General features: G+C 46.3%; 1 protein-coding gene across 2 annotated transcripts in view; it reads left to right on the forward strand.

Annotated features, from left to right (window-relative positions):
* The window catches only part of LOC106574325 (neuropilin-2), a 64,066-nt gene extending 38,934 nt beyond the window's left edge, over positions 1-25,132 (forward strand). The window contains exons 9-17 of one of the 2 annotated variants that reach the window (XM_014150167.2): positions 443-792; positions 955-1,099; positions 9,475-9,555; positions 9,696-9,857; positions 14,486-14,751; positions 15,633-15,729; positions 17,126-17,158; positions 22,488-22,547; positions 22,731-25,132. In XM_014150167.2, coding sequence (XP_014005642.1) covers positions 443-792; positions 955-1,099; positions 9,475-9,555; positions 9,696-9,857; positions 14,486-14,751; positions 15,633-15,729; positions 17,126-17,158; positions 22,488-22,547; positions 22,731-23,047 — 1,511 coding nt within the window. In that variant the 3' untranslated portion in view covers positions 23,048-25,132. Of the gene's footprint in view, positions 1-442; positions 793-954; positions 1,100-9,474; positions 9,556-9,695; positions 9,858-14,485; positions 14,752-15,632; positions 15,730-17,125; positions 17,159-19,114; positions 21,740-22,487; positions 22,548-22,730 lie in introns of those variants that run through there. The other variant, XM_014150168.2, reaches the window with a different exon arrangement.
* Positions 25,133-25,351: the final 219 nt, after the last annotated feature.

Here is a 25,351-nt window from a genome sequence, read left to right on the forward strand (position 1 = left end):
ATGCTCTCCTCTCTTCTCCTCCTCTCTCGCTTTCTCCTCTCTCGGTCTCACTCCCTCTGTCTCGTCTTGTCTCTGGTCTTCTCTCCCCTGTTTCTCCCTCGGGTCTCTTCCTCGCTAATCTCCTCTACTGTCCTCTTTCTCTCTCTCTTTCCCCTACCATTCTCCCTCGCTCTTTCTTTCTTCTCTCTCCTAGTTCCACCTCTCTCTCCTCCTCCTTTTTTTATTTTTTATTTTATTGTATCATCTCCTGTAACCCCTCCCCTTCTCTCCCACCTTCTCTCTCATTGCTTCTTTTACAGATAATATGTGAGGGTTGAAATGTGATAGTTTTGTGTAATGTATGACATTGACCCAATAAAGGGGATTTTGATAAATAATTTCCCTCCCCACTCCCCCTCCCTTCCCCGTCCCTCTCCCCACTCATCTTCTTCCCTAACTTCAGATGCTCCGTGTTCAGAGATGCAGGGCCTCCTCTCTGGCCTGCTCCCCGACGCCCAGATCTCAGCCTCGTCAGCTCGAGACATGCTGTGGTCCCCAGGGAATGCCCGCCTGGTGGGCAGCCACTCAGGCTGGTTCCCCGGCCCCGCTCAGCCCCTGGCTGGGGAGGAGTGGCTCCAAGTGGACCTGGGTGTCCCCAAGACTGTCGGGGGGATGATCACCCAGGGGGCGAGGGGCGGAGAGGGGACAAGCAGCACGGACAACAGGGCCTTTGTGAGGAAGTACCGCGTGGCTCACAGTCTAGATGGGAAGGACTGGGGGTTCGTTATGGACAGCAAGACCAGCCTGCCCAAGGTGGGTGTGGGGGAGGGGGACGTGTGTAGGGGTGGGGGTGATGTTGGGGTTGTGTGTGTGTCAGTGTAAAGTATGGATTATACTCATTTAAATAATCTACATACAGATTTTTGCCACAGTACATTTCAATATTTCTGCTTTATTTCTGTGTGTGTGTTGCAGATATTTGAGGGGAATACCCACTACGACACCCCTGAGCTACGGCGTTTTGAGGAGACCCTGGCCCAGTTCATCAGGATCTATCCAGAGAGGTGGTCTCCGGCCGGGATCGGGATGAGAGTGGAAATATTGGGCTGTGATGTGCCAGGTAAGCCCGCGGTATTCTATTAACATTCCCGGCTTAGACACATGTACACTCCTCTCCCCACCGGAGACCGGGGTTCAATCCCCGCTCCAAACGTTCAATCTGTTTCTCATAACTGCCAAAATATCCTACAAATATACACTACCGTTCAAAAGTTTGGGGTCACTTTAGAAATGTCCTTGTTTTTGAAAGAAAAGCAACAAAACAATTTCCATTCAAATAACATCAAATTGATCAGAAATGCAATGTAGACATTGTTAATGTTGTAAATAACTAAATTAGCTGGAAACGGCTGATTTTTTTTTTAATGGATATCGACTTAGGCGTACAGAGGCTCATTATCAGCAACCATCACTCCTGTGTTCCAATGGCACGTTGTGTTAGCTAATCCAAGTTTATCATTTTAAAAGGCTAATTGATCAGTAGAAAACCCTTTTGCAATTATGTTAGCACAGCTGAAAACTGTTGATCTGATTAAAGAAGCAATAAAACTTGCCTTCTTTAGACTAGTTGAGTATCTGGAGCATCAGCATTTGTGGGTTCGATTACAGGCTCAAAATGGCCAGAAACAAAGACCTTCCTTCTGAAACTCGTCAGTCTATTCTTGTTCTGAGAAAGGAAGGCTATTCCATGCGAGAAATTGCCAAGAAACTGAAGATCTCGTACAACGCTGTGTACTTCTCAATTCACAGAACAGCTCTAACCAGAATAGAAAGAGGAGTGGGAGGCCCCGGTGCACAACTGAGCAAGAGTACAAGTACATTAGAGTGTCTAGTTTGAGAAATAAATGCCTCACAAGTCCTCAACTGGCAGCTTCATTAAATAGTACCTGCAACGTCAACAGTGAAGAGGCGACTCCGGGATGCTGGCCTTCTAAGCAGAGTTGCAAAGAAAAAGCCATATCTCAGACTGGCCAATAAAAAGAAAAGATTAAGATGGGCAAAAGAACACAGAGACTGGACAGAGGAACTCTGCCTAGAAATCCAGCATCCCGGAGTCGCCTCTTCACTGTTGATGTTCAGACTGGTGTTTTGCGGGTACTATTTAATGAAGCTGCCAGTTGAGGACTTGTGAGGCGTCTGTTTCTCAAACTAGACACTCTAATGTACTTGTCCTCTTGCTCAGTTGTGCACCGGGGCCTCCCACTCCTCTTTCTATTCTGGTTAGAGACAGTTTGCACTGTTCTGTGAATAGAGTAGTACACAGTGTTGTACGAGATCTTCAGTTTCTTGGCAATTTCTCGCATGGAATAGCCTTAATTTCTCAGAACAAGAATAGACTGACGAGTTTCAGAAGAAAGGTCTTTGTTTCTGGCCATTTTGAGCCTGTAATCAAACCCACAAAAACTGATGCTCCAGATACTCAACTAGTCTAAAGAAGTCCAGTTTTATTGCTTCTTTAATCTGCTGTTTCCAGCTACAATAGTCATTTACAACATGAACAATGTCTACACTGTATTTCTGATCAATCTGATGTTATTTTAATGGACAAAAAATGTGCTTTTCTTTCAAAATCAAGGACATTTCTAAGTGACCCCAAACTTTTGAACGGTAGGGTATATTTTTAAAAAGTGTGTGTGCGTGCGTGTACTATATATCATCTGTGAGTCTACTGGATACACAATTAGGGAGTTGGAAAGCAAGTGGAAGTGGAAAAATCAGGGGAGTCTTGGAAAGAGTGAAGGTTAAAGTTACAGGGAGTGGAGAAAGGGTTGGACGGGTTTTGAGCAATCTGTCTCAAGGGTACCATGCACGCACACACTGCTGGTATGGTCTGCTATCCAGATGTGAGGTAGTAGACACATCTGGTCTCTCACTGCTCACTGCTCCCACTGGGCCTACGCAGGACACCTGAGCTGCAGCACCAGACAGTGGGCTCAGCGCACACACGCACACACACGCACACACACACACACACACACACACACACACACACACACACACACACACACACACACACACACACACACACACACACAACACAACACCTTGGCTCCACCTATCACACAAACACACACACCCTCACTGCAAGCATACAGTACACACACACACACACACACACACACACACACACACACACACACACACACACACACACACACACACACACACACACTCACACACACCTCATCTCCCCTGAGCTGGTTCTAGGCTCCTCTCTCTGTTCCCACCCTGACTAGGATGTTCAACACATACGCATAAACACACACAGACAGACACTGTAATGGCTCCTAATGGGCCTACACAGGACGTCTGTGCTGGAGTCTCAACACCTACACCTGCACACTGTAATCAGTGTTAGGGGAGAGCTTGTGTGTGCGTACTTGCGCGTCTGTGCGTAAGGTACACAAGCCCTGTTCGGTGGTGTAAGGAGGATGTGGACCTCTTAATATTTCATCCCACTCTTCTCTGACTCACTCACTATGCCATTAGAGAGGAGAAACAAGACCGGAACCCTCCATTAACACAGAACAAGAGGACACAAACACACACACGCTCTCTCTCTGTCAGAATAACAGGCTAGTGCCTTTTGTTAGGGACCCTCAGTACCACACCTATGATTGGCCTACATGAATGACTGACCAATGAGCTGCTTTCCTCCCCTCCCTACATCTCTCTCGCCTTGCTGTCCTATGTCACTCCCTCCTCACCCCATCACTTCCTGCTGCTGCCCCCAGTGGGGTCTACACATAGGCCCTGGGATTCAAACCGGCAACCCTTCACCTTGAGGCCACAGCCATCCCGATGTTAACCCTGCCACATGTAAAAGGCATTGAGACCAGGTGAAAGCCCTGTGTTAAAGCAATCCGTCACAGGCTTCTCTTTATTGGACATGGAGGATATCCCAGAGAGATGGAGGAGTTTAACACCACACTGGCGTTCAACAGAGCATTTGGTCCACAAGTGTTCACAGTGCTTGAGTGGGAGGGTTGGAGTGCTGTGCCTCGTAACACAGGAGGGAGGATTGTAAATCTTTTGTCACCCCTCCTTTTTCTCTCTCTCTCTCTCTCTCTCTCTCTCTCTCTCTCTCTCTCTCTCTCTCTCGCTGTTAAATCCCACACATGGCTCTGTTCTCTCCTCTCCTCTCTGTTCCCACCCTTAGGCATAGTGCGTGGGTCTGTAAATGTTTTTCTTCTTCTTATTTCCTCCACTCTCCTCTGCTGTTTCTCATCCCCCCCCCCACCTCACACACATGGTTATGGGCTTTCAAAAAAAGCCCCCTGTAAAAGAAGACACCATGTCAGATATAAAGTTGAAATGTATTCGATTTATTTACACTTTATATACATCACAAGAAGAAAAAAAAGTTGGACATATTTTGGGGCATTTAAAAAAAAATAATGTTGATTAATTATGAATTTCTGAAATATATGAATAACATTCTGGGTTTTGATGAATAAATAAATTGGCCTGTCAACACATTTCATGGCTTAATACTGCATGCTGTTGTCTCCGGTTGCCTTGTCATCAACTACAATTAGGCAGGTGGCACGGAATATTATTTTACTAGTCCGTTTGTGGATTGAATAGCATAGGCTACAGTAATGAGTAATAGCAACAGTAAAAAAAAACAAAAAAACAGCTGGTGTTTGCTCAATATGTTTGGAGTGTTGACGGTCATAATTGTTGTAATTGGCGTCAATGAATAAAGGCCTTTACGCATCGCACTTCAAAAAAATAGTAATATTAGGCTCCTGTGAATTGTCTTGTGTGTGTGAGGCACGTTCTCAATAAGCAATATGTCGCCTGGGCCTACCGTTGATATGGCGTTATAGGACTGAATCATTTGAATATGTTTGGAGGAGTGCATCTTTGCTAACTGGACAAGATGTGCTCTTTGGAATGGGGATGTATATAAGCCGAACAGAGTTGTCTATGCACTACAGGTAGGCCTATGTGAATTGGGAATAATGCAAAAGCAAGATGACTAAGAGTGAAACATTTCAGGGGCAGCAGGTAGCCTAACGGTTAAAGCGTTGGGCCATTAACCGAAAGGTTGCTGGATCAAATCCCCGAGCTGACAAGGTAAAAAATCTGTCCTTCTGCCCCTGAACCAGACAGTTAACCGTCCACGCAGGCTATATGCCCATCATGGAAAGATAGATTAGATAATCCGGTGACAATCGTATTTAGAAACAGATTCCTGTAACAATTGCTTGTTTTCTGTTTAGTTTGATTAAAAAACAAGCCCATATAGGCTACCCTTACCCTACTATAACGAAACAGCAATGTAGGCCGACATTGTAAATAACATTTTGTTCTTAACTGACTTGCCTAGTTAAATAAAGGTTAAATAAAAAAAATTAAAAAACATTTAGAAACCTTTTATGGATAGGCTACTTGGCTAATGCATGGCCAGGATAAGAAAGACACCAGACAAATTGCTGTAGGACCAGCTTTCGTTATAGTAGGGTAAAGTTGGCCTATAAGGGCTTGTTTTTTAATCAAACTAAACAGAAAACAAGCAATTGTTACAGGAACCTAATTTAAGTGTTTCTAAATATGATTGTCTTCGGATTATATAATCTATCTTTCCATGATGGGTATGTAGCCTGCGTGGAGGGGTTTTTACGCACATCCAAAATAATAACAGGAGCTGGCTAAAATAATGTACAATAGTACATAGATTAAAAAGGGGATGTCTGCTCACTGTTTTGCTGCTCCCAAACTTGATGTTTTAATAAAGCTTTGGTGATTAAGATTTATTTAAAAGTGAGCGAATGGATTGGGCAGGACAAAAAAAAACCTGAGGCTATGCTTGGTTTTTAATAAAATTAAATGGGGAAAAAAACGCTTACGGGCACAAAAAGTACATATATCTTGTTTTCCATACGCATATGGGTACTGTGCGTCATGGCTGCATTTCTGCTGTCAAAATCCATGCCATAAACAATCGTGTTATTGCTAAAACCAGCTTTTGGTTGGTCTTAAATATCCCCACGAACGCCGCCTGAAATTGGCACTTTGGCGCACGTTTTTAAGGACACAGCTAAAATATTGACACCCCTCCCACCTCAGCACAAGCAAGCTCATATAAACCAGGTAAATGACCAATCCTGGCGCTAGGGTTTGAAAATAGAAGAGCGCCGGCTTTATCAGGTCGAAATTGCAAAAGAGCGTGCGTTTGACAATTGCGCTGGTTTAATGCGTGCGTGCGTGCGTGTGTGCGTGTGTGTGTGTGTGTGTGTGTGTGTGCGTGTGTGTGTGTGTGTGTGTGTGTGTGTGTGTGTGTGTGTTTTACAGAGGCTCTTTACATAATTGACTTTTTTTTTTTCTTGCTCAAATTTTGTTGAGTCAGATTGTTCAGAGAGAGCTATGGCTGTTTTCCAGAAGAGAAGGAGCAGAGTAGGGGGCTGGGGGGGATTGAGAACAGTGAGAAAGGGGAAGGGGGTGGAGCGTTGTTCACTGTATTCTCTGTAACATGACAGTTCCCCTGGTGCCGTTTGTATCTGTAGGACTGCTGATTTAGGATCGGGTTTTTCATTTTAGATCACAGTAAATGACATAACATAGTTTGAGGGCTGAGTAGATCCTAAAAAAAAAGTCGCTTCCTCATCCTCCTCGACTGCGCAGTACCCCCTGTATATGGCCTCCCTATTGTTATTTTACTAATGCTGTTTAATTATTTGTTACTTAAAAAACATTTTTTTTACTTAACACTTTTTCCTTAAGAACTACTTAAAGCATTGTTGGTTAAGGGCTTGTAAGTAAGCATTTCACTGTAAGGTCACCTGTTGTATTCGGCGCATGTGACAAATCACATTTGATTTGAAGGGGCTGTTCCTACATGAGGGTCCCTCTCCCTGCATGAGGAGGCCTTCTGATGCATGAGGGGACTCTCTACCTGAATAAGGAGGCCTTCTCCCGCATGAGGGGATCCTCTCCCTGCACAATTAGTCCTTCTCCTGCTTCTGCTGCATGAGGAGGCCGTCCTGCACGAGGAGGCCTTCTGCACAAGGAGAAAGGACAGTGGTACTGTATAAGGGCCGGCCTCTCGGTGCAGCTCTGTAGCTGTTTCCTCACACGTGTCAAGGAGTGGCGAGCCCTCGGGGAGAGGCAGGCAGGTCATAGCTCCTCGTCTCTCTCCCGTTACCCCTGACACCTCTGTCATACACGCACACACAGACACAGAGAAACACACACACCCCTGTCACACCCCACAAAGGTCAAGCCGTTTCCACTGTGACAAGGCCTGACCTTTGAAAGCACAGAGATGCAATGGCTTGGAGGAAAGGCTTGCACTAAGAGAGATAAAATAACAGGATACACGGTCCTCGGATGTGAAAAAGGTTAGGGAGGAGTAGGGGGTTAACGTATTTCCGGTGGGGTCCCCATAGCTCCTTGGTGATTAAAATCTGATCGGCCAACTAATTGCCTCAGTAAAGGGTGTGACATTAACGTTAGCCTAATGTCACGCAGTCAGAGACCTCAACAGCTGGGCGCTATTCTTTCATGTTGCGCTATTTTAGCTGTGTTTTTTTCCTCACAAGCGGTTGTGTCACGGTAAAATGTCAAAGGATCAGTCAACTATGGTGTCCGTATTAGGACAGCCTCAGTCCCAGCAGGACTCGTTTCAACCTGTCCTGATATGGACAACGTCATCAACTTCCCTCCGTGTTTGTTGACGTCTGTGTTTCTCAAACGCCGCTAAACGCTAATAGCCATGCCCAGGAAGCATCATCACACTGACGTAGCAATTAGCTAGCAGCTATGTTTTTGGACTGCAGATGCATCCAGATTCTGCGCTAGCAGTGTTGCTTTCCAGATGTTCGAGTTTGGTGTGTCTCTCTAGTCATTGCACTCTCCTAAATGACATCTTGGGGAAAGTATGAATGCTTGGGGGGGAAAAAAAGGTTTTGCCATCTTGGATACAGATTTTTACATAGAAATGAACAGAAAGCACAAGTTGAACGTACATTATACTCTAAGGCAGAGGTTCCCAGACTTCTGGAACAGAGTCTGGAATAGAGTTTCCACACATTTCCATGATGCATGATAATATGATTAGGACCTTGGTTAGATTGTGGTTAGAAAGCAGAGATGACACAAACCTTTCCCCTCTGTCATTGCATAACGGAACCAGGGTTGTCCCATCTGGTCCCAATAGCATGGCCACTTATCACAATAACATTCCTATTGCAGTCTGTAGACCATGTGCCGCTGGAAGGTGTGTGTGTGTGTGTGTGTGTGTGTGTGTGTGTGTGTGTGTGTGTGTGTGTGTGTGTGTGTGTGTGTGTGTGTGTGTGTGTGTGTGTGTGTGTGTGTGTGTGTGTGTGTGTGTGTGTGTGTACGTGCATGCTCGTGTGTGTGTGTGTGTGTGTGTGTGTGTGTGTGATCATCCATTCGAAGGTGAACTAGCTAGGCCCATTCATCACCCATGGAGCCAGTGGTGTCTGGCCTGTCCTGACTGGGCCCCAGCCAATGGTCTGACTGGGCTGTGGATGGAGGTGGAGACAGTGGAGACGGTCGAGACCCATGGAGGGAGGGAGATGTCTGGGCTAACAGACCCATGGAGGGAGGGAGATGTCTGGGCTAACAGACCCATGGAAGGAGGGAGATGTCTGGGCTAACAGACCCATGGAAGGAGGGAGATGTCTGGGCTAACAGACCCATGGAGGGAGGGAGATGTCTGGGCTAACAGACCCATGGAGGGAGGGAGATGTCTGGGCTAACAGACCCATGGAGGGAGGGAGATGTCTGGGCTAAGAGACCCATGGAGGGAGGGAGATGTCTGGGCTAACAGACCCATGGAGGGAGGGAGATGTCTGGGCTAACAGACCCATGGAGGGAGGGAGATGTCTGGGCTAACAGACCCATGGAAGGAGGGAGATGTCTGGGCTAACAGACCCATGGAAGGAGGGAGATGTCTGGGCTAACAGACCCATGGAAGGAGGGAGATGTCTGGGCTAACAGACCCATGGAGGGAGGGAGATGTCTGGGCTAACAGACCCATGGAAGGAGGGAGATGTCTGGGCTAACAGACCCATGGAAGGAGGGAGATGTCTGGGCTAACAGACCCATGGAGGGAGGGAGATGTCTGGGCTAACAGACCCATGGAGGGAGGGAGATGTCTGGGCTAACAGACCCATGGAGGGAGGGAGATGAGCCAGTCACTTCGTCTGGGAGGGAGGGAGGGAGGGAGGGAGGGAAGGAGCGTGGGAGATGACCTCAGACTCTTATCTAGGTATGTGGAGTAAGCACTAGTCTATGAGAAGCAGAGATTGAGAAAATGTATTCATGGGCAAACTGTTGATTAGGCAGAAAGCTGTGGTCACATTCACAGTGCGGTGTTGTTTCATTGAGTATGCTTCATTGAGTGTGTTTAATTTTGAGCGTCTTGGATGTAACTGACAACACTTATGTGTTGTGCCTCCATAGAAACCAGCACGCTGGCTGACACAGCCACGCCGACTTTGTCTGGTCCAATGGAGAGTAGCACTGCCCAGCGGGCGGGCAGAGGTGAGTGTCTGTAAGCATGCTGTGTGGAAATGTTGCATATAGATACTTTATGTTTGTATAATATTATAGAATGTTTGATGATTGATGTCTCTCTCTCTCTCTGTGTCTTTCTCCGTCCCTCTCCCACCCGTTCTCTCCAGGAGCTAGCTCCTCCCCTCCGTCAATGGGTGGTGTGTGTGACTTTGAGCAGAGTCTGTGTGGCTGGACTCACGACCTCAGCGCCCCGCTCCATTGGTCCCTCCACAGCAGCTCCAAAGCCCCAGCCCAGGGCCCCAGCCTGGACCTCGCTCTGCCCCCCACCGGTGAGTCTCCCTGAGCATAGCACAGCTAGCTTCCCCCCATAAGTCAGGGTTGGCAATGGTGGTTCACAACGACCATGTTCAGAAGGCAAGAAAGAGGTTATATAGCCACTTGGCCTCATTTAGCTTGATGTACAGTAAAGAACTTGCTTGGTGTTTGTAAACATGTGGATGTACAAAAACTCTGTTTGAGCCCCAGCCGAGGCTGATTTTGTGACTTATAAACACACACAACAACATAGACCTACACACACACACACGCACACACTTATGACGTGTAACTCATCCACTCTGCTCTATGTGACTGCGCGACAACTCTGTGATGCTAACGGGTTGTTCCGGTAGCGTTCTGGGCAGGAAAAAGAACCAGTAGCACTTATTAACTACAGAGGCAAGAGATTCCAGAGGAAAAACCAGGAAAACCATATTCCCAGCCGCGCATTCCTGCCCCTCGATTACCTTGCAGGCAAATCTCTGGCTCCCTAAGTAGCCTCCCATGTACTTAGAGCAATTATTAAGTTCCCTTTATACATACCCCGCAGATCAAAAAAGAGTGAAGCTTTTGGCATATTAATTAAAGATATGAGCAGTTTGGAGTTTTTCTTTTAGGTTTTCTTACACTGACCGTGCTATAAATGGCATCCTATTCCCTATATAGGGCACTACTCTTGACCAGGTCCCTATGAGCCGGTCCTATGGGTCCTGGTCAAAAGTAGTGCACTATAATAGGGAATAGGGGGCCATTTGGGACTCCGCCAAATGGGGGTTAAAGGGATTGTTATCCTGACCTTGTTTTAAAATTCATTGGTTTTGCTATATTTCGAATGGGGCCCATGAAATATTTAACAAGCTGCAGCTGTGAAGAATTAAAGGGGGAGTTTCAGGACCTGCTCGCGCTCAAAGTGGTTCGGAATCTCTGATGTCACCTGGGCTTTAGATCGGGGGATCCCTGGGTATGTAGGTCGAGGATTGTAGCCAAATCATCCAATCGGATCGCTCTGTTAGTGGTTAGCCTAAGAGAGAGGTTCTCTCTCTCTCTATCACTCATTCTCCCTTTCTTTCGCTCTCATTTCCCTTTCTATCTCTCTCATTTCCCTTTCTATCGCTCTCATTTCCCTTTCTATCTCTCTCATTCTCCCATTCTCTCTCTCTCTCTCACTGTCCCACACTCCCCCCCCTTTCTCTCTCTCCCTCCCCCTCTCTCCCTCCCTCCCTTCCTTTGTCTCTCTCGTGATCCAGAAAACCCAGACCCAGTAACCTCTTGATCTCTCTCTCTAAAATGTAAAAACATAACAGCTGGAGAACTAGCCCCGTAGCATATCAACGCGTGGTGCCTGCGGCGTCGATAATGAGGCCTGTGTTTGTAGATTGAGTTATTTTTGTCTTCGCTCGCTGCAGGAGACTGCTGAGAAAATGGATTAATAATGCTGTTGCATCATATCACGTGAATGCGCCCCTCTCGATTATGAGCTGTCTGCTGAACAAGCTGCGGAACAATGGGGGGAGCTTTCAGAGACGCCGGGTTCACCCGAGGTGTAGGGAGAGGGGGGCCTCTGCGAACGCATTAAGATCCGTTTGATAAAGTGGGGATGTTTTCTGTGTGGTGAAGACACACACATACACACGTGCAGACGTACGGACGCATGCACGCACTCGCGCACACACACTCGTACACACATATACACACAGTCACACACACACACTTGCATTCACACACTCGCGCACGCACACACTCACACACAGACACCAATAGACAGTGCTGTATGGTGCTGCATGGGAGGGCTCCTTACAAACACACACACACTGATGTGACACACACACTAGAGAGCAGAGGGGGGCTGTCATCGTGACAGACTATTAGGGTGGCTACACACACATGCACATACTGCACAGTATAATACACACTTGAATGTACTCAAGCTTTCTCTCCCTCTCACATACAATACAAACTTCAGTCGTCCCCCAGATTTAAGTTAGGTACAAATTGTAGAGTGTACATTTCCTTGATAAAGTGTTAAATTCATTACAAGTGAGTTATCTGCATTTACATCATGGATACTGATTGCTGTCCTTATACAGGTGGTCTAAACCTTTAATATAATCAAATAAATGATTTAGTTCCCTCCACGACAGCACATTCTTTTACGACGAACATGTAGCCACAGTAACCACCATAACTTGGACACAAAAGAGCCATGCTGAATTTAGTTTGCAATCAATCCAACATTTATTTTTCTATGAAAAATAGTCAAGCTTGTGGTTCTACAGCTTCTTATGCTGTGATCCACACATCAAAGTCTCTGTGATGGACTGAGTCTTTTGGCTGTGACACAGACCCTCCATTTTCGGGAAAAATGACCCTTAAGAGTCTCTCACATTTACATCCTCCTCCTCTTGGGGTCAAACACCTGGCAAGTGCTGCTGCTCCTCATGTCGCCACCATGTCTCTTAGTGAAGGCTGCTGATTGGCTGTTGGAGACTGCTGTCTGGCTAGTGGATAATTGTTTAGTGGTTGTCTGGCTCGATGGCCAAAATATAGCGGCATTCTGCTGGCTAGATGACCAAAATGTAGCGGCTGCTGATTGGCTGGGCCAGACTGTTGTCTTGGTAGTGGCTGCTGATTGGCTGGGCCAGACTGTTGTCTTGGTAGTGGCTGCTGATTGGCTGGGCCAGACTGTTGTCTTGGTAGTGGCTGCTGATTGGCTGGGCCAGACTGTTGTCTTGGTAGTGGCTGCTGATTGGCTGGGCCAGACTGTTGCCTGCCAAGTGGCTACTGATTGGCTGTTGTCTTTCACCTCCACAGCAACATTGACATCCATTGGCTCCACATCCTGATGACAATGCACTTGATTGTTGTTGTTGATCTGGGGCCCCTCTTTCCAGTCCATAAAAGTTTCCTGGTCTTGTCCATAGCTGGAGTTTAGCTGGAAGGTGGCAGGGGCTGAGTTGGGCTGGAACGGGCATGCAGGTTGGGTATTCAAAAATCCACTTTGCCATTGTCCCTGCAACGAATCAATCAATAAATCACATTGTACTTATAAAGCCCTTTTTACATCAACATTTGTCACAACGTGTTTTAGAGTAACCCGGCCTAGGCCCAGGGCTCTGGTCAAAAGTATTTCACTAGCTATATAGGGGATAAGTTGCCATTTCAGACTACTCACTATAATCTAGGCCAAACAAACCTGGTTCAGGTCCTGGTAGGTAGCCACTCCAGGCACGGGAGGTCCTCCAGTCATCTGTGTGATCAGCCATGAGGCGAGAAGGTCCATCCTCAACACTAACCAGATGAACTGGTCCAAAGGGAAGGGATGGAGGGGCCCAAACTGGCTCAGATATTGGAGATAGTCCATTATTGAAAGAATTTGGGAGTAATTATATATTTTTTAATTGTTCAGAGCAGATAGCAATGTGATAGGCAATGCTTTCAAGTGCCTAAATGATTTGGTTGACCTCTAGAACGTTGCTTCACAGGTGTTCTGATGACATCACAGATGCATCACAATCGAGGACTATGACATTGTGCACTGTTCTCAAGTTCTTCGAATTCTATTTCTATGGTCCAGCTTCAACTAAAAAGCAATGAAGGCCATTCCTTAATAAAAATGTGTTTTCTATGAAATAGATAAAATAAATGTTTTCTATGAAGCTGGCGAAACGTAATCACCAAACAATTCGTATACGGAGCTATAGATGCACGGACTGAAAGTCCATTGGGTCAAAATGATCATTTTAATCATATTTTGAAGATAGACATTGTTTTCAATTTACACCTGTTGCCTGAGTACACGGGGCATAACATATACTATTTATATATATTACATAATTCCATGTCAGTTTGTAATATATAACGGTTTATACATGAACATTCAGCTGGAATATGGTGATGCTAATATCCATAACTTCATTGTACCTAGTGCCTCTTGGACAATATTCACACACACACACACACACACACACACACACACACACACACACACACACACACACACACACACACACACACACACACACACACACACACAAAATGATTTTTATCTGTAGTTCCCTCACCTAACTGCTCTAAACACACTGCGATAAAGCACAGGTGATCTTGTCAGCAATGTGTTGATACTGGTCCGTAGCCCACTTAACTCTACACACACACACACCCACACCCTGTCAGGTTCATTCCCACAAAGGATTCCAAAGTCCACATCCAATTTACTAACTAAACATCCTCTTCTATGAACAACTGTCTGTGTTGAACCCAATGCTATTATGTAATGGGTCTACCTGAATACCAATGGGAATGGCTCCCTTGGGTTGGCTGTGAATGCATCACCTTCCCTTAGTGCTTGACTCTCTCACTGACCCTATTCTTCTGTTAGGCGTGTTTTGGTATGTATCATATCCCTGTGCTATTGTAAGTCTGACCTTGTAGTTGTGGTATTGTGTGGTTTTATTCTTGTGTGTGCAGATGCGCTGATGTGCGCACGTGTGTGTGTGTGTGTGTGTACACTCCCTCGTGTGTGTGCACGTGTGCCTATGTGTATGTATTTCCCATACGTGTCTATACATACTGTGTTCCCCTCACTGCAACATCTCAAGTCTGTAAACCCACCACTGCATTGTCTCCCTGCCCCACACAGACCTGAATAGCTACCTGTACATCGAAGCCAACCCCAAGACGGAGCGGCAGCGAGCCAGGATCCTAAGCCCCATGGTGGGACCCGACACGGGGCCTCTCTGCCTGCTCTTCTCCTACCAGCTGTGGGGAGAGGCCCAGGGCACCCTGCGCATCCTTCTCCGCGATGCCCATCACAAGGAGACCCTTCTCTGGGCACTCCGCGGCGACCAGGGCCCCGTTTGGAAGGAGGGTCGCACCATCCTGCCCCGATCCCCCAAAGAGTTCCAGGTATTCGGGCGTCAGCATGCTCCCCTCTCCCCTTCCATAAAAATGGTCTGTTGGAGTTAGCTGGAGAAGAGTTAGCTGGAGAAGAGTTAGCTGGAGAAGAGTTAGCTAATGAAGAGTTAGCTAATGAAGAGTTAGCTAATGAAGAGTTAGTTGGAGAAGAGTTAGTTGGAGAAGAGTTAGCTGGAGAAGAGTTAGCTGGAGAAGAGTTAGCTAATGGAGAGTTAGCTAATGAAGAGTTAGCTGGAGAAGAGTTAGCTAATGAAGAGTTAGCTAATGAAGAGTTAGCTAATGAAGAGTTAGCTGGAGAAGAGTTAGCTGGAGAAGCGTTAGCTGGAGAAGAGTTAGCTAATGAAGAGTTAGTTGGAGAAGAGTTAGCTAATGAAGAGTTAGCTGGAGAAGAGTTAGCTGGAGAAGAGTTAGCTAATGAAGAGTTAGCTGGAGAAGAGTTAGCTGGAGAAACAACTAGAAGTATATTACTAGTGGTTATGTGTTGCAGTGGTCCATATTCATGGTTATTGATTCCATGTATAAGATGTATCCCTGCATCTACATGTAGGTAATTTCCTTCTTCCTCCTCCTTCCCCTAATCTTCCTCCTCCTCATTCCCTTCCTCTTCCTCCTCCTCCTTCCCCTATTCTTCCTCCTCCTCATTCCCTTACTCTTCCTCCTCCTCATTCCCTTACTCTTCCTCCTCCTCCTTCCCTTACTCTTCCTCCTCCTCCTTCCCTTACTCTTCCTCCTCCTCCTTCCCTTACTCTTCCTCCTCCTCCTTCCCTTACTCTTCCTCCTCCTCCTTCCCCTACTCTTCCTCCTCTTCCTCCTCCTTCCCCTACTCTTCCTCCTCCTCCTCCCCCTTCCCCTACTCTTCCTCCTCCTCTCAGGTGGTTATGGAAGGCTTCTTTGACCACGGAACCAAGGGCCATATCATGATCGACAACATCCGCATGAGTTCTGGTACACCTTTGGAGGAGTGCACACGTAAGTCTGCAGATTATACAAACATGTGTACACACACTCACTGCCACATATACATACATGTGCATACACACACATACATACATGTATATACACACACCTGACCCTCCAGTGCCCAGTTATTTTCCTCCGTCATCCCACCACCACACCACTCAACTTCTGTTCCCCCCTCTATCTCTCTCTCTCTCATTCCTTCTCTACCTCCGTCTCCTCCTCCTCCTCCTCTCCTCCCTTGGGGTCCCCGACCTGTCACTCCAGTTGTGCTTTAAACACCCCCCCACACACACACACACACACACACACACACACACACACACACACACACACACACACACACACACACACACACACACAAACACACACCCCAAGTTCCTTCATCAGAATCTCGGGGATAGACTGACTGGTACTTCTGAAAGCTGGGGCGAAGAGATGAAAGGAGAGAGAATGAACGAAAGAGTGGAGTGTTATTCCTCTGCCAGAAAAAGAAAGGAAGAATAGAAAGTAGGCCAGAAACGCCCCGTGGGCCCCCGCGATGCTAATCTATGTTTCGTTAGATTTCTTCTTCTCCTCTCGTATATGTAAACAGAGCTTTCCAGAGCCGTCAAAGCAATAGATCCGGCACAGGTGTGTGTGTGAGTGTGTGTGTGTGCTGGGCTTTTTAATCTAGCCAGAGCAGGGGGGTTTAGGAGTGGGTCTTAAACAGATCACAGACAGACCGTGGGTTCTGAGCCAAAAACCTGCCATCATCGAGTTTGACTTCATAGAGTTGGGCTGTGTGTGTGGGTGGGTGGGGTGGGGGGGTTAGTGCGTGTGTACGGTAGTGTGGTTGTGAGACGAAAGATGAAAACCCGTCCTCCCTCTGTCAACCGGTGTGGAAGTGCCTCTCCCCCTCTCTACCCATTTTCTCCTTCTTCCTCATTCCCAAGGCATGCTGGGAGTGCTCTTATCAACCAGCGCAGTCGAGTTTGTTCACAGCACATTGGTGTTACAGCCAAAAAGGCTCCACTTCCCAAGTCACCCCTCTCGCAGGCCCCAATTCTTTTTGTTGCCATTCCAAGTCAATCAGACTGAACGTTGTGTGTGCAGTCAGCCAGCCAGACAGCAACCTTCCCCAGCTCAACTGGACTCCACAACTTTGAATGACTCAAACTTCACACAGTCGCCCTCCAAGTCTCCCAACTCACAATAACACACTCTTTGACATTGCATTCTACCCCAAGAACATACATACCTACAGGCTCTTTCATTCTATTTATTTTGAGTTGCAGTACTGAGAAAGTTGTCAATAGGCTGATATCAGTGCCAACAGAAATTGAATCCGAATTAAATTTGTTTAAATGTTTTTGGCTTACTTTCCTAGCTATTGTTCAGGTTATAAAGTCTTGTTTCTCTCTTTCAGAACCCTTTGCTTCCGTCCCTCCCGACATGACAGGTGAGTTTGCGCCCCTTTAGCCGTGTAATGATGTCACTTCCTGTGCAAATGTTTCCGCTTCCTGCTCGCTGCACTGCACTGTACAGCTTTGGCTAATGGGAGCTTTGCTTGATGGCACCCATGTGACAAGCCCAGTCCAATCAAAAGAAATGGGTGTGCAAGAGCTGTGTTCGCCACTTGATTAATGCTGCCTTGGTGACAAACGATTCCCAAAATCATCATCATCAGCATCCAGACATCATCAAACGACATCAGAGCCCACTGAATCCAGCAGAATCCAGTTTATTGCAGAGAACTTCATACTATTGCTTTGACATCCATGGTTTTAAAATAACTGTCTGCCTCAATAGAAATATTGGGAGAGCTATAGGGGATTGATGTTATTGCTTGATATAGCGTTTTTGGCTGCTGATTCCAATAAGATAAGAGCTTGGGAATTTGTGTGTGTGATGTGTGCAATTTCTTCCTCCACCGTGACGCACGCAAACATACACACAGACACACACAGACTCATATACACAACCACACACACATGCACGTACACCCACACAGACACACAAAACCACACATACAAAAACTCACACATACACACTTCCTAGTGAAACGTAATCAAATAGAGTGACTCAGCTGCGACGCCGGTGTCTCTCTCATCCTCTCAGCTCTGTCTAATGAGCGTGTGCACAGTGCAGTGGCAGGTACACGCACCATATCCCTCTGTAATTATGTGACATGGTCGCATACTCCGGGTGGCTTCAACTCTACACCGTACATGGAGTCTCTCAGCGATCTCTCACTTTCTCTCTCTCCCTCTCTCTCGGGCCCTTAAACTGCTGGTTTTGGTCAATTTTCTTAGCTTAGACCTAAGGGTGCTTGGAAACTGTTGTCGGCGTATGATTTCACAGACCTGTATGAATAGGAAGACGTTGTTAGGACGATTGCGCAAAGAATGTGAGAGGGGTTCATAGGATTGAAGTAGAGGAGCTGTGTTAGTAGAGGAGGGTCTCCACTGAGATACTTCCTGGCTTGAAGAGGAAAGAACTGACCAAGAGAGCAACAAAGACTAGAACAGAACAGCAATGTGTCTTCCAAATAAATCCATTTCAACCTGCCAAACAAATTCCATCACTGTCTCCAAATTAAAGAGACAACAATCCAGAACATTCCTATGAAGGCTCCATGGGGTCTTAATGATTGGTCAGTGGAGCACTGGAATTTCCTGTACCAACAGAAAGTAGTGGCTCCTCATTGGGGGAAAAATAGATTTGACTTCATCAGCGCAGTCACGTAACATTGCATCAGTGACTTTTCAATTGAATGTACAAAAAGTCAACAACTTACACAGTTTGTGTCTTGATCCAAACCAGGTTTCAATCATAAATCAACCACAGGGCTTGAAACCTCTGTGGTTTCATTTCTTTCAAACCGAATTGATGTTTGTTGTCAAGTTAATTAGGTATCAATTCATATGGTTCAGATGTCTCTGTCCAGTGGGTCTCTCAGTGTGTGCGTGTGCGTGCGTGCGTCCGTTCTGTTACAGCTAATTATCACACCCTTTGTTTCACACCCAAGTTATTACATGAGACCTTTATTCATTGGAGCATTGGATCAATTCAGTCCCACAGACTCATTTAAAATCTGTAGCTATACTTCACTGCTCTTAGTGTGAAAATCACCTCTCTCACCATCGACTGCAACCCAAGCTTCAATCCTCAGATAAAAATAAAAAAACCCTGATGCATTTGATTTGTTTTAGCCATTATCTGTGATGAATAACTTTTTTTCCCCGTTTGAGCTGGCATGCTTGTGCATGCCCATGTGCTCGTACGCCTGCTGTTCATGTGATGGAAAGCCACAGGGGAGAAATAAACACCAAAACAAAGCAGTCCATTGGATGTGCTTAGCTTGCCTCCTCTCTACTCCCCCCCTGAGCCAACATATTCCTTATCTCTCCACCAGGGGGAGGTGTTCCTGGCGGGAGTGACCCCACAGTAGACACGTTGGCGCTGCCACTCATACCCACCCTCTGGTACTACCTCGTGGCCGCCGGGGGTGCCCTGATACTCCTCGCAGTGGCCATCTTGGTACGGGCGCTCTGTTGCCATCGACGAAGGCTGGCAGCGAAGAAGAGCCAGCTCTCTGTGGCCTACCACAGCCAATCCCAGTACTTTCAGTACTCCCAGTGCTCAGCCAGTAACCCGGTAACGGCCGCTCCAGGGACGGAGCCCGTGCTCACCGTGAGGCTAGACAACCACGGCCACCAAACATATGCCCTCTGCTGAAAGGAAGCGGTGGGGCTTACAGCTAAACACCTCCCCTTTTGATGGCATGGATCATGGATGATGCAACGGGGGACAAGGATCGGAGTGGTATTGACAGTGACATTTTCTGTTGGGTCCTGCTTTCATCAGCAGCGGATGTTGTTGTTCACAGACTAACTCTTCGAACACTATTTCTATCATTTGAATCTGTCTACGGACTATGGATGTAGTTTTGCTCACTGTGTTTATGGGGGAGTCGGTCGTTGACATTTCACACTTCAAGCTGCGGTGATGTGATTCAGAGAGAGATGAAGCGATCTATGTGAGTGGCCCGTTTCAAACCCAGCCTTTACAGGACTATTGGTTCTAGTTCTGGTTCCTACTCCCCGGGGCTTCCTGAAATCACACCAGCACGGACACACTCAGTGTGGGCTAACCTCCCGGCCCGGTGTGGGTGTAGTAGTTCAGCCATGTAAAACCTCCAGCGCTGTCAGACCACAAACAGACAAGCGAGAGATACTGTCTTACTGACAGCTCCACTGGAACACTCTGAGAAGAGAGAAGAGCGAGAGGAGGGGGAATGTTAGAGTCAGAGACAATGGATGTGCCACAGGAGCGGCTTCATTATCAAGATAGCGCTTCAGGACAGGCTGCTAAGATGTTAGTGTTACTATTACTGAAGGAGATGTTAAATATATACACTGTAACGATTATGTGTGTTTTGTTTATTATGAGTGGGCCGGGTTATTGGGTATTCCAGTGTAAGACTTAAAGCATGTTTGAATATGAAGTTGAGCATTTTTGTGTCACTCTTATTGACCTGAGGAATCAATCTCATCCACGCAGCTCAAGAATAATATTTTAGTAGTCCCACACCGGAAACCCTGCATCAAGCTTTTGATTGAATATGACCCCTCAGTCAGTCTGTGAGCAGAGTCCCTGTCTTTATAATATCATCATCATCATCATCATCAGTGATTAATGCTCATTCCCACATTGTTTGTGTTCTATCTTGGAAGGTCCTCAATGGCGTCACCCATGTGAAAACATGTGGCTGGTAAGCCCCACATCCAACTCTATGCAATACTCTCAAACAGCTGTAAGGCAACAACAAAAAATCTGTTGCGTGTGCTCTTAGTTGAGAATGCACCAAAACATCATGGAAACCAGAGACAAACTACAAAACGATGCTTCTCTATAACTTAAGGTGGATGCTGGCGGGATGCATCCCTCATTAGAACACTGAGGGTATAAACAAAATGGAAAAGAATGTAATGGTATAACAACCGGTGGCCAAGAGAATTGGAAATATGTTTAAAATGGGACCAGGCCCAATTATGATAATAGTTAGCACATATTTAAGTTGGTTGGTTTGTTAGGGATTATGTAGAGCTCTGAGAATCAGATGTCCCTTAAAGGGGAGGTTCACCCAAATTACAAAACAGTGGCCATGTAAACAAAGCCTAAGCATGGTTTCTATAGACTGCTTTCAGGGGAAGATTTTTTAAATTAATTGTGTAGTTTGGGTGAACTATCCCTTTAATGATAAACAGTTATCTATCTCACCATTATTGTACATCCAGGGGTAGTTTAGTTCAATACCTGCCCATTTAACCCATTTAACCACCAAATATGTCAAAGGTGTTTTCCGATCTCAAAAGTAGTCTATGAGATGAGTCCACGTCCCATAGTTGTGTAGATCCAGCTATATGCCTCAAACCCGAATGAGTGGAAAAGATAAACACCAAATAAAATCAGCAAATGATGGTGCTTCCATTTACAACCGGTGGCCTGGGATTGTGAACTTATCTCAACATAAGACCAATTCCCAGGTCTGAAAGCATCTGACAAACTTTGAGTTTGGAATGAACTGTCCCTTTAAGTAGGACAACCGTGTTTGGGTTAGAGTGATGCCTCCGCGGAATTAAATAGAGCATTTCTATGGAAGCCACCATGTTATCTGGGGGGTTTTGAAGAAGGCTATAAGGACCATAGTCTTCCCATTGAGTTGGGTGAATGTGTGTGGCAATCAGGCTTTTTACTTTTCTCAGAGTGAAGAGGAGTTTTTTGGCATCCACTCACTATGTGCTTTTAAATCAACTGGGGGTTGGGCACCCCACTCTGTCCACCTCACCGTAGGTCCGCTCCAAGCTCTTAATATCTCTAATTAGGTAATGGAGCGATAACATTTATTTAGGCTGTAGTAAGCACTTTTCTCTTTTCCCCATCTCCTGCACAACACAGACACAATCTCTCACGCAGACACACACGCCCACATGCAGTCTCTCTCACACATGCACCCCTCCCCCGACACACACTGCACCCCCCCACACACACACACACACACACCAGCAGCCAACAGCAGTTGCCCCTGGAGACAATATTAATGATTCTCGTTGAGGGCTCCAGTTAAGGTGTTCCTGCCAAGCACTTACTCCCAACCTCTGTCCACATGCCAAGTGTTGCGCACACACCTCTCAAGATGAAAATCAACCTGAAGTTAAAGTGCCGTTTTCAAAAACAGCGTCGGGGTGGATTTTGGGGCGTTGAACGGAGGGCTAGGCTTATGCACTCTTAAGGACCACTCTCAGTGCTGATACTCATTGGTATCTCAGGATGATCACACCACATCACAATGCAGTGGGTGGAAGCCAGGAGGGAACTGTGTTTGATTATCTCTGTCTGTTTAGCGCTCAATGCATAATCTATTTGGATGATGATGATGATGATGATGGTAAAATTGTTTGCTGATACTTTACTTGGGCTTTGCACCTCTTTGTGAGCTATGTCGAAAGTGTGTTTGAAATAGTTAAATGAATGTGAATATAGTATGATCTGTGATAATAAAGTGATATTTTTCTACGTTGTGGTATGTGTCTGTATGCCATTGGACTTTAGCAGCCCCAACACATATTATAGTAATTCATTACTGTAATTATTAATTACAGTGAAGGAAGATTTGACATAGACAGCTTACATTATTGCATGAAACCAAAATGTACTGTATGGATGGATGCTTGGCGTTGTACATACTTTGTGCAATTGTTCTTTTGTATCTTCTTCTCTCATAGATAAGAGACCAGAGTTTGGAGACAGCAGACTTTTTAATGGCAGGGACCAGCTAGATGGAGGTAAGTGCTTCCATCAACTACAATGTATTTCATGTGTCCATTACTGAAAAAACACCTAGTTTCTAATAAGCATCTCTCCTTCTCTACTCCTTTCTCTCTCTCTCCCTCCTCTCCTCTCTCTCTCATCTCCCCTCTCTCTTCTCTCTCTCCTCCCTCTCCCTCCCTTTTTCTCCTGTCGTCCAGGCTGGGTGTTCCCCGAGGAGTTGAGTACGGCGGCCCCGTCCTCCGAGCCACTGGAGACGCGCGTCTCCTCCTCAGCAGACAAGGACAACTCGTGGCTGTACACGCTGGACCCCATCCTGGTCACCATCATCGTTATGAGCTCCCTGGGCGTGCTGCTGGGCGCTGTGTGCGCCGGCATGCTGCTCTACTGCACGTGCTCCTACAGTGGCCTGTCATCGCGTAGTTCTACCACGCTGGAGAACTACAACTTTGAGCTGTATGATGGCCTCAAGCACAAGGTGAAGCTCAACCAGCAGCGCTGCTGCACCGAGGCATGAGGAGAAAGAGGAGAGAGAGGAGAGGGGTAGAGGAAAGGAGAGAGGCGGCCATTTTGAGGAGATTATCTTCTCCTTTGTTTTCTCTCCTTTGCTTGGAACGTGAATTTCCTTTCTGAGCTGAAGGACTACACCTGCCAGATGGAAGGACATTTTGGGGAAAAAACACTTTTTAGACTGATCTTGAGACCCCTCCACCCTGCTTCAATCAAAGTGGTGCAGTCCAGGGTGGGGTTTTCTGGACCAAAACCAATGAGGGAAGGACTGGGTATTTCCCAAAGTGGTCCCTGTAGCGGACTGTTCCATTGCCAGGGGAGTTCAAATATCAACACATATCAATACCTACTATCCCCCCCAAAATTGAGAATTCCATATAAATACATCATAGTTTTCTAGGTCTAGTTTTTAAACTGGAAAGATGTTATGCTAAACTCCTTGACACAGAAAACGCCTTAGGCAGGTGTTCATGCAGTGCTTAGATAGTATTTCTCTATCACGTGGACCCAGTGGCCTAGAACCTAGTGAAGTGAATTCTTTATGAAGTGTTTTTGTTGAGTTAGACTCTTGCGTCTCTGTAACACATCAGCCTCAGTTCTCCACCCCATTTTCTGACAGGTCCGGGGTATTTTTAGACTAATCACCGTGTGTCTTTTTGTTATTTGTTCAATTCTTCTCTGTTTTCTTTCTGGTTTTGGCCCGTTGCCAGCCTGTGAATGCTGATAAAGAAAGGAGGGAATGGGGAGAGAAGGGGAGGTTCTAATCATGTTCTCTTCTAAACGTGTTCTGTTTGAAGATAGAAAGCGAGGGAGTTTATTGTTAGATTTAGTTTCAGGCTGTTGTTGCCGGTGGGTTTGTATCGAAAAGAAGGTTGACGGTCGTGTTTACAGTAAACTGTGGCTAGGTGAAGTAAAAGGTTAAGGTGAAGATGGTTTTGGTCAGTGCAACCTATGGATTGCTGGGAAATCCAGGCAGAGACTGAATAGCCGTCTACAAATGAGAACTGACGAAGAGAGAATAAAAAAACTAAAATATGAATCAATGGAGCACAAAGTCCTAAATCAACCTCTCTGGGGACAATATACTCTGTGTGTTGGATCAGGAAAGAATCGACGATAAAACGCAAAGTGGGTTACAAAAAAAAAAGATATATATTCTAGGTCATTACTTGACAGTGGACACACATCTGAGCTTGAAGTCAGCGATTGGTAGAGGAAACACCAATGGAAGGACACCATTTCCTCAGAGTGGACCAATGCGGTCTTGGTGTCATGGTTCTTCACTTGTGCTCTCCTCGTTTGATGTTTGTTGCTCTTTTTTTCACACTTTGACTCCATTTTGCGTTGTCACGGTGAGGCTGGCGTTTTAACAGGAAACAGGTTTATGGGGAGAGGTAAATCAGGAGGATTTACACACACATCTGCTCCCTCTGGACTCTCGATCCTTGTGAAGGAGGAGTGGGAAAGAGAACAGTAAATCTTTCCACTGTACCTCAGACTTCTCACTTACACACACACACATGCATACACAGCGTGCACATGCTAGCACACACACACACACACACACACACCGAAGAAAGAGTATCCTGGTCATTGTGATGCAATGATGGGCATGTATAGGGCTGTGTGCGTCTGGATGCGCTGGAGTGGACCCAGGCTTGTGCTGACCGAGAGGCCCAGGTTGTTGGGGGGGGTCGCTGGGCCGTGAGGTAGAGTCTATCCCCTTCTCCCCTCCACCCCCACCAACCCACATTCCCTCTCCTATCCCAGAGGCTCCCATCACTGGACCCCACTGACTCTCTTCCAAGTGCCTTGGAGCTTCTGTGATCCAGCTTGCCTTTGTAGCCCATATCAGATTACAGATACAGAACAGTAGCCCAATCTGTCTGGGCAGGAGGGGCTAAAACACACCTCCCTGGGCAAGAATGAGTCAAACTCACCCCTCTGGGCAAGAGAGGGGCTAAACCTCACAAGGACGACCCTGACGCTGGTCAGACCTAATTGTTGCTTGGGGGCTTTGTACAGAAATTTGCTTTTTATGATTGTTATTAATATTGTTATTATGATTATTTAATAAAGGATTTATACCATACAGAGAATGTTGGTGGTCATCACTGGATGTGGTCATTTGTCTTGCTTTGTGTGAGTTTCAGATGGGTTTGTTAGTATGAGGACACTGAGGTAACCTCGGCTTATACACACCCGCACGCACACACAGTACATTGTATCGTCCATAGCCATGTACACACTTGTACACTCTAACAAACACCCTCACAGGCACATTTCTATTCACACACTGTACACCGTTTGT

The sequence above is a fragment of the Salmo salar genome, chromosome ssa16, assembly GCF_905237065.1.
Source record: "Salmo salar chromosome ssa16, Ssal_v3.1, whole genome shotgun sequence".
Lineage (NCBI taxonomy): Eukaryota > Metazoa > Chordata > Actinopteri > Salmoniformes > Salmonidae > Salmo > Salmo salar.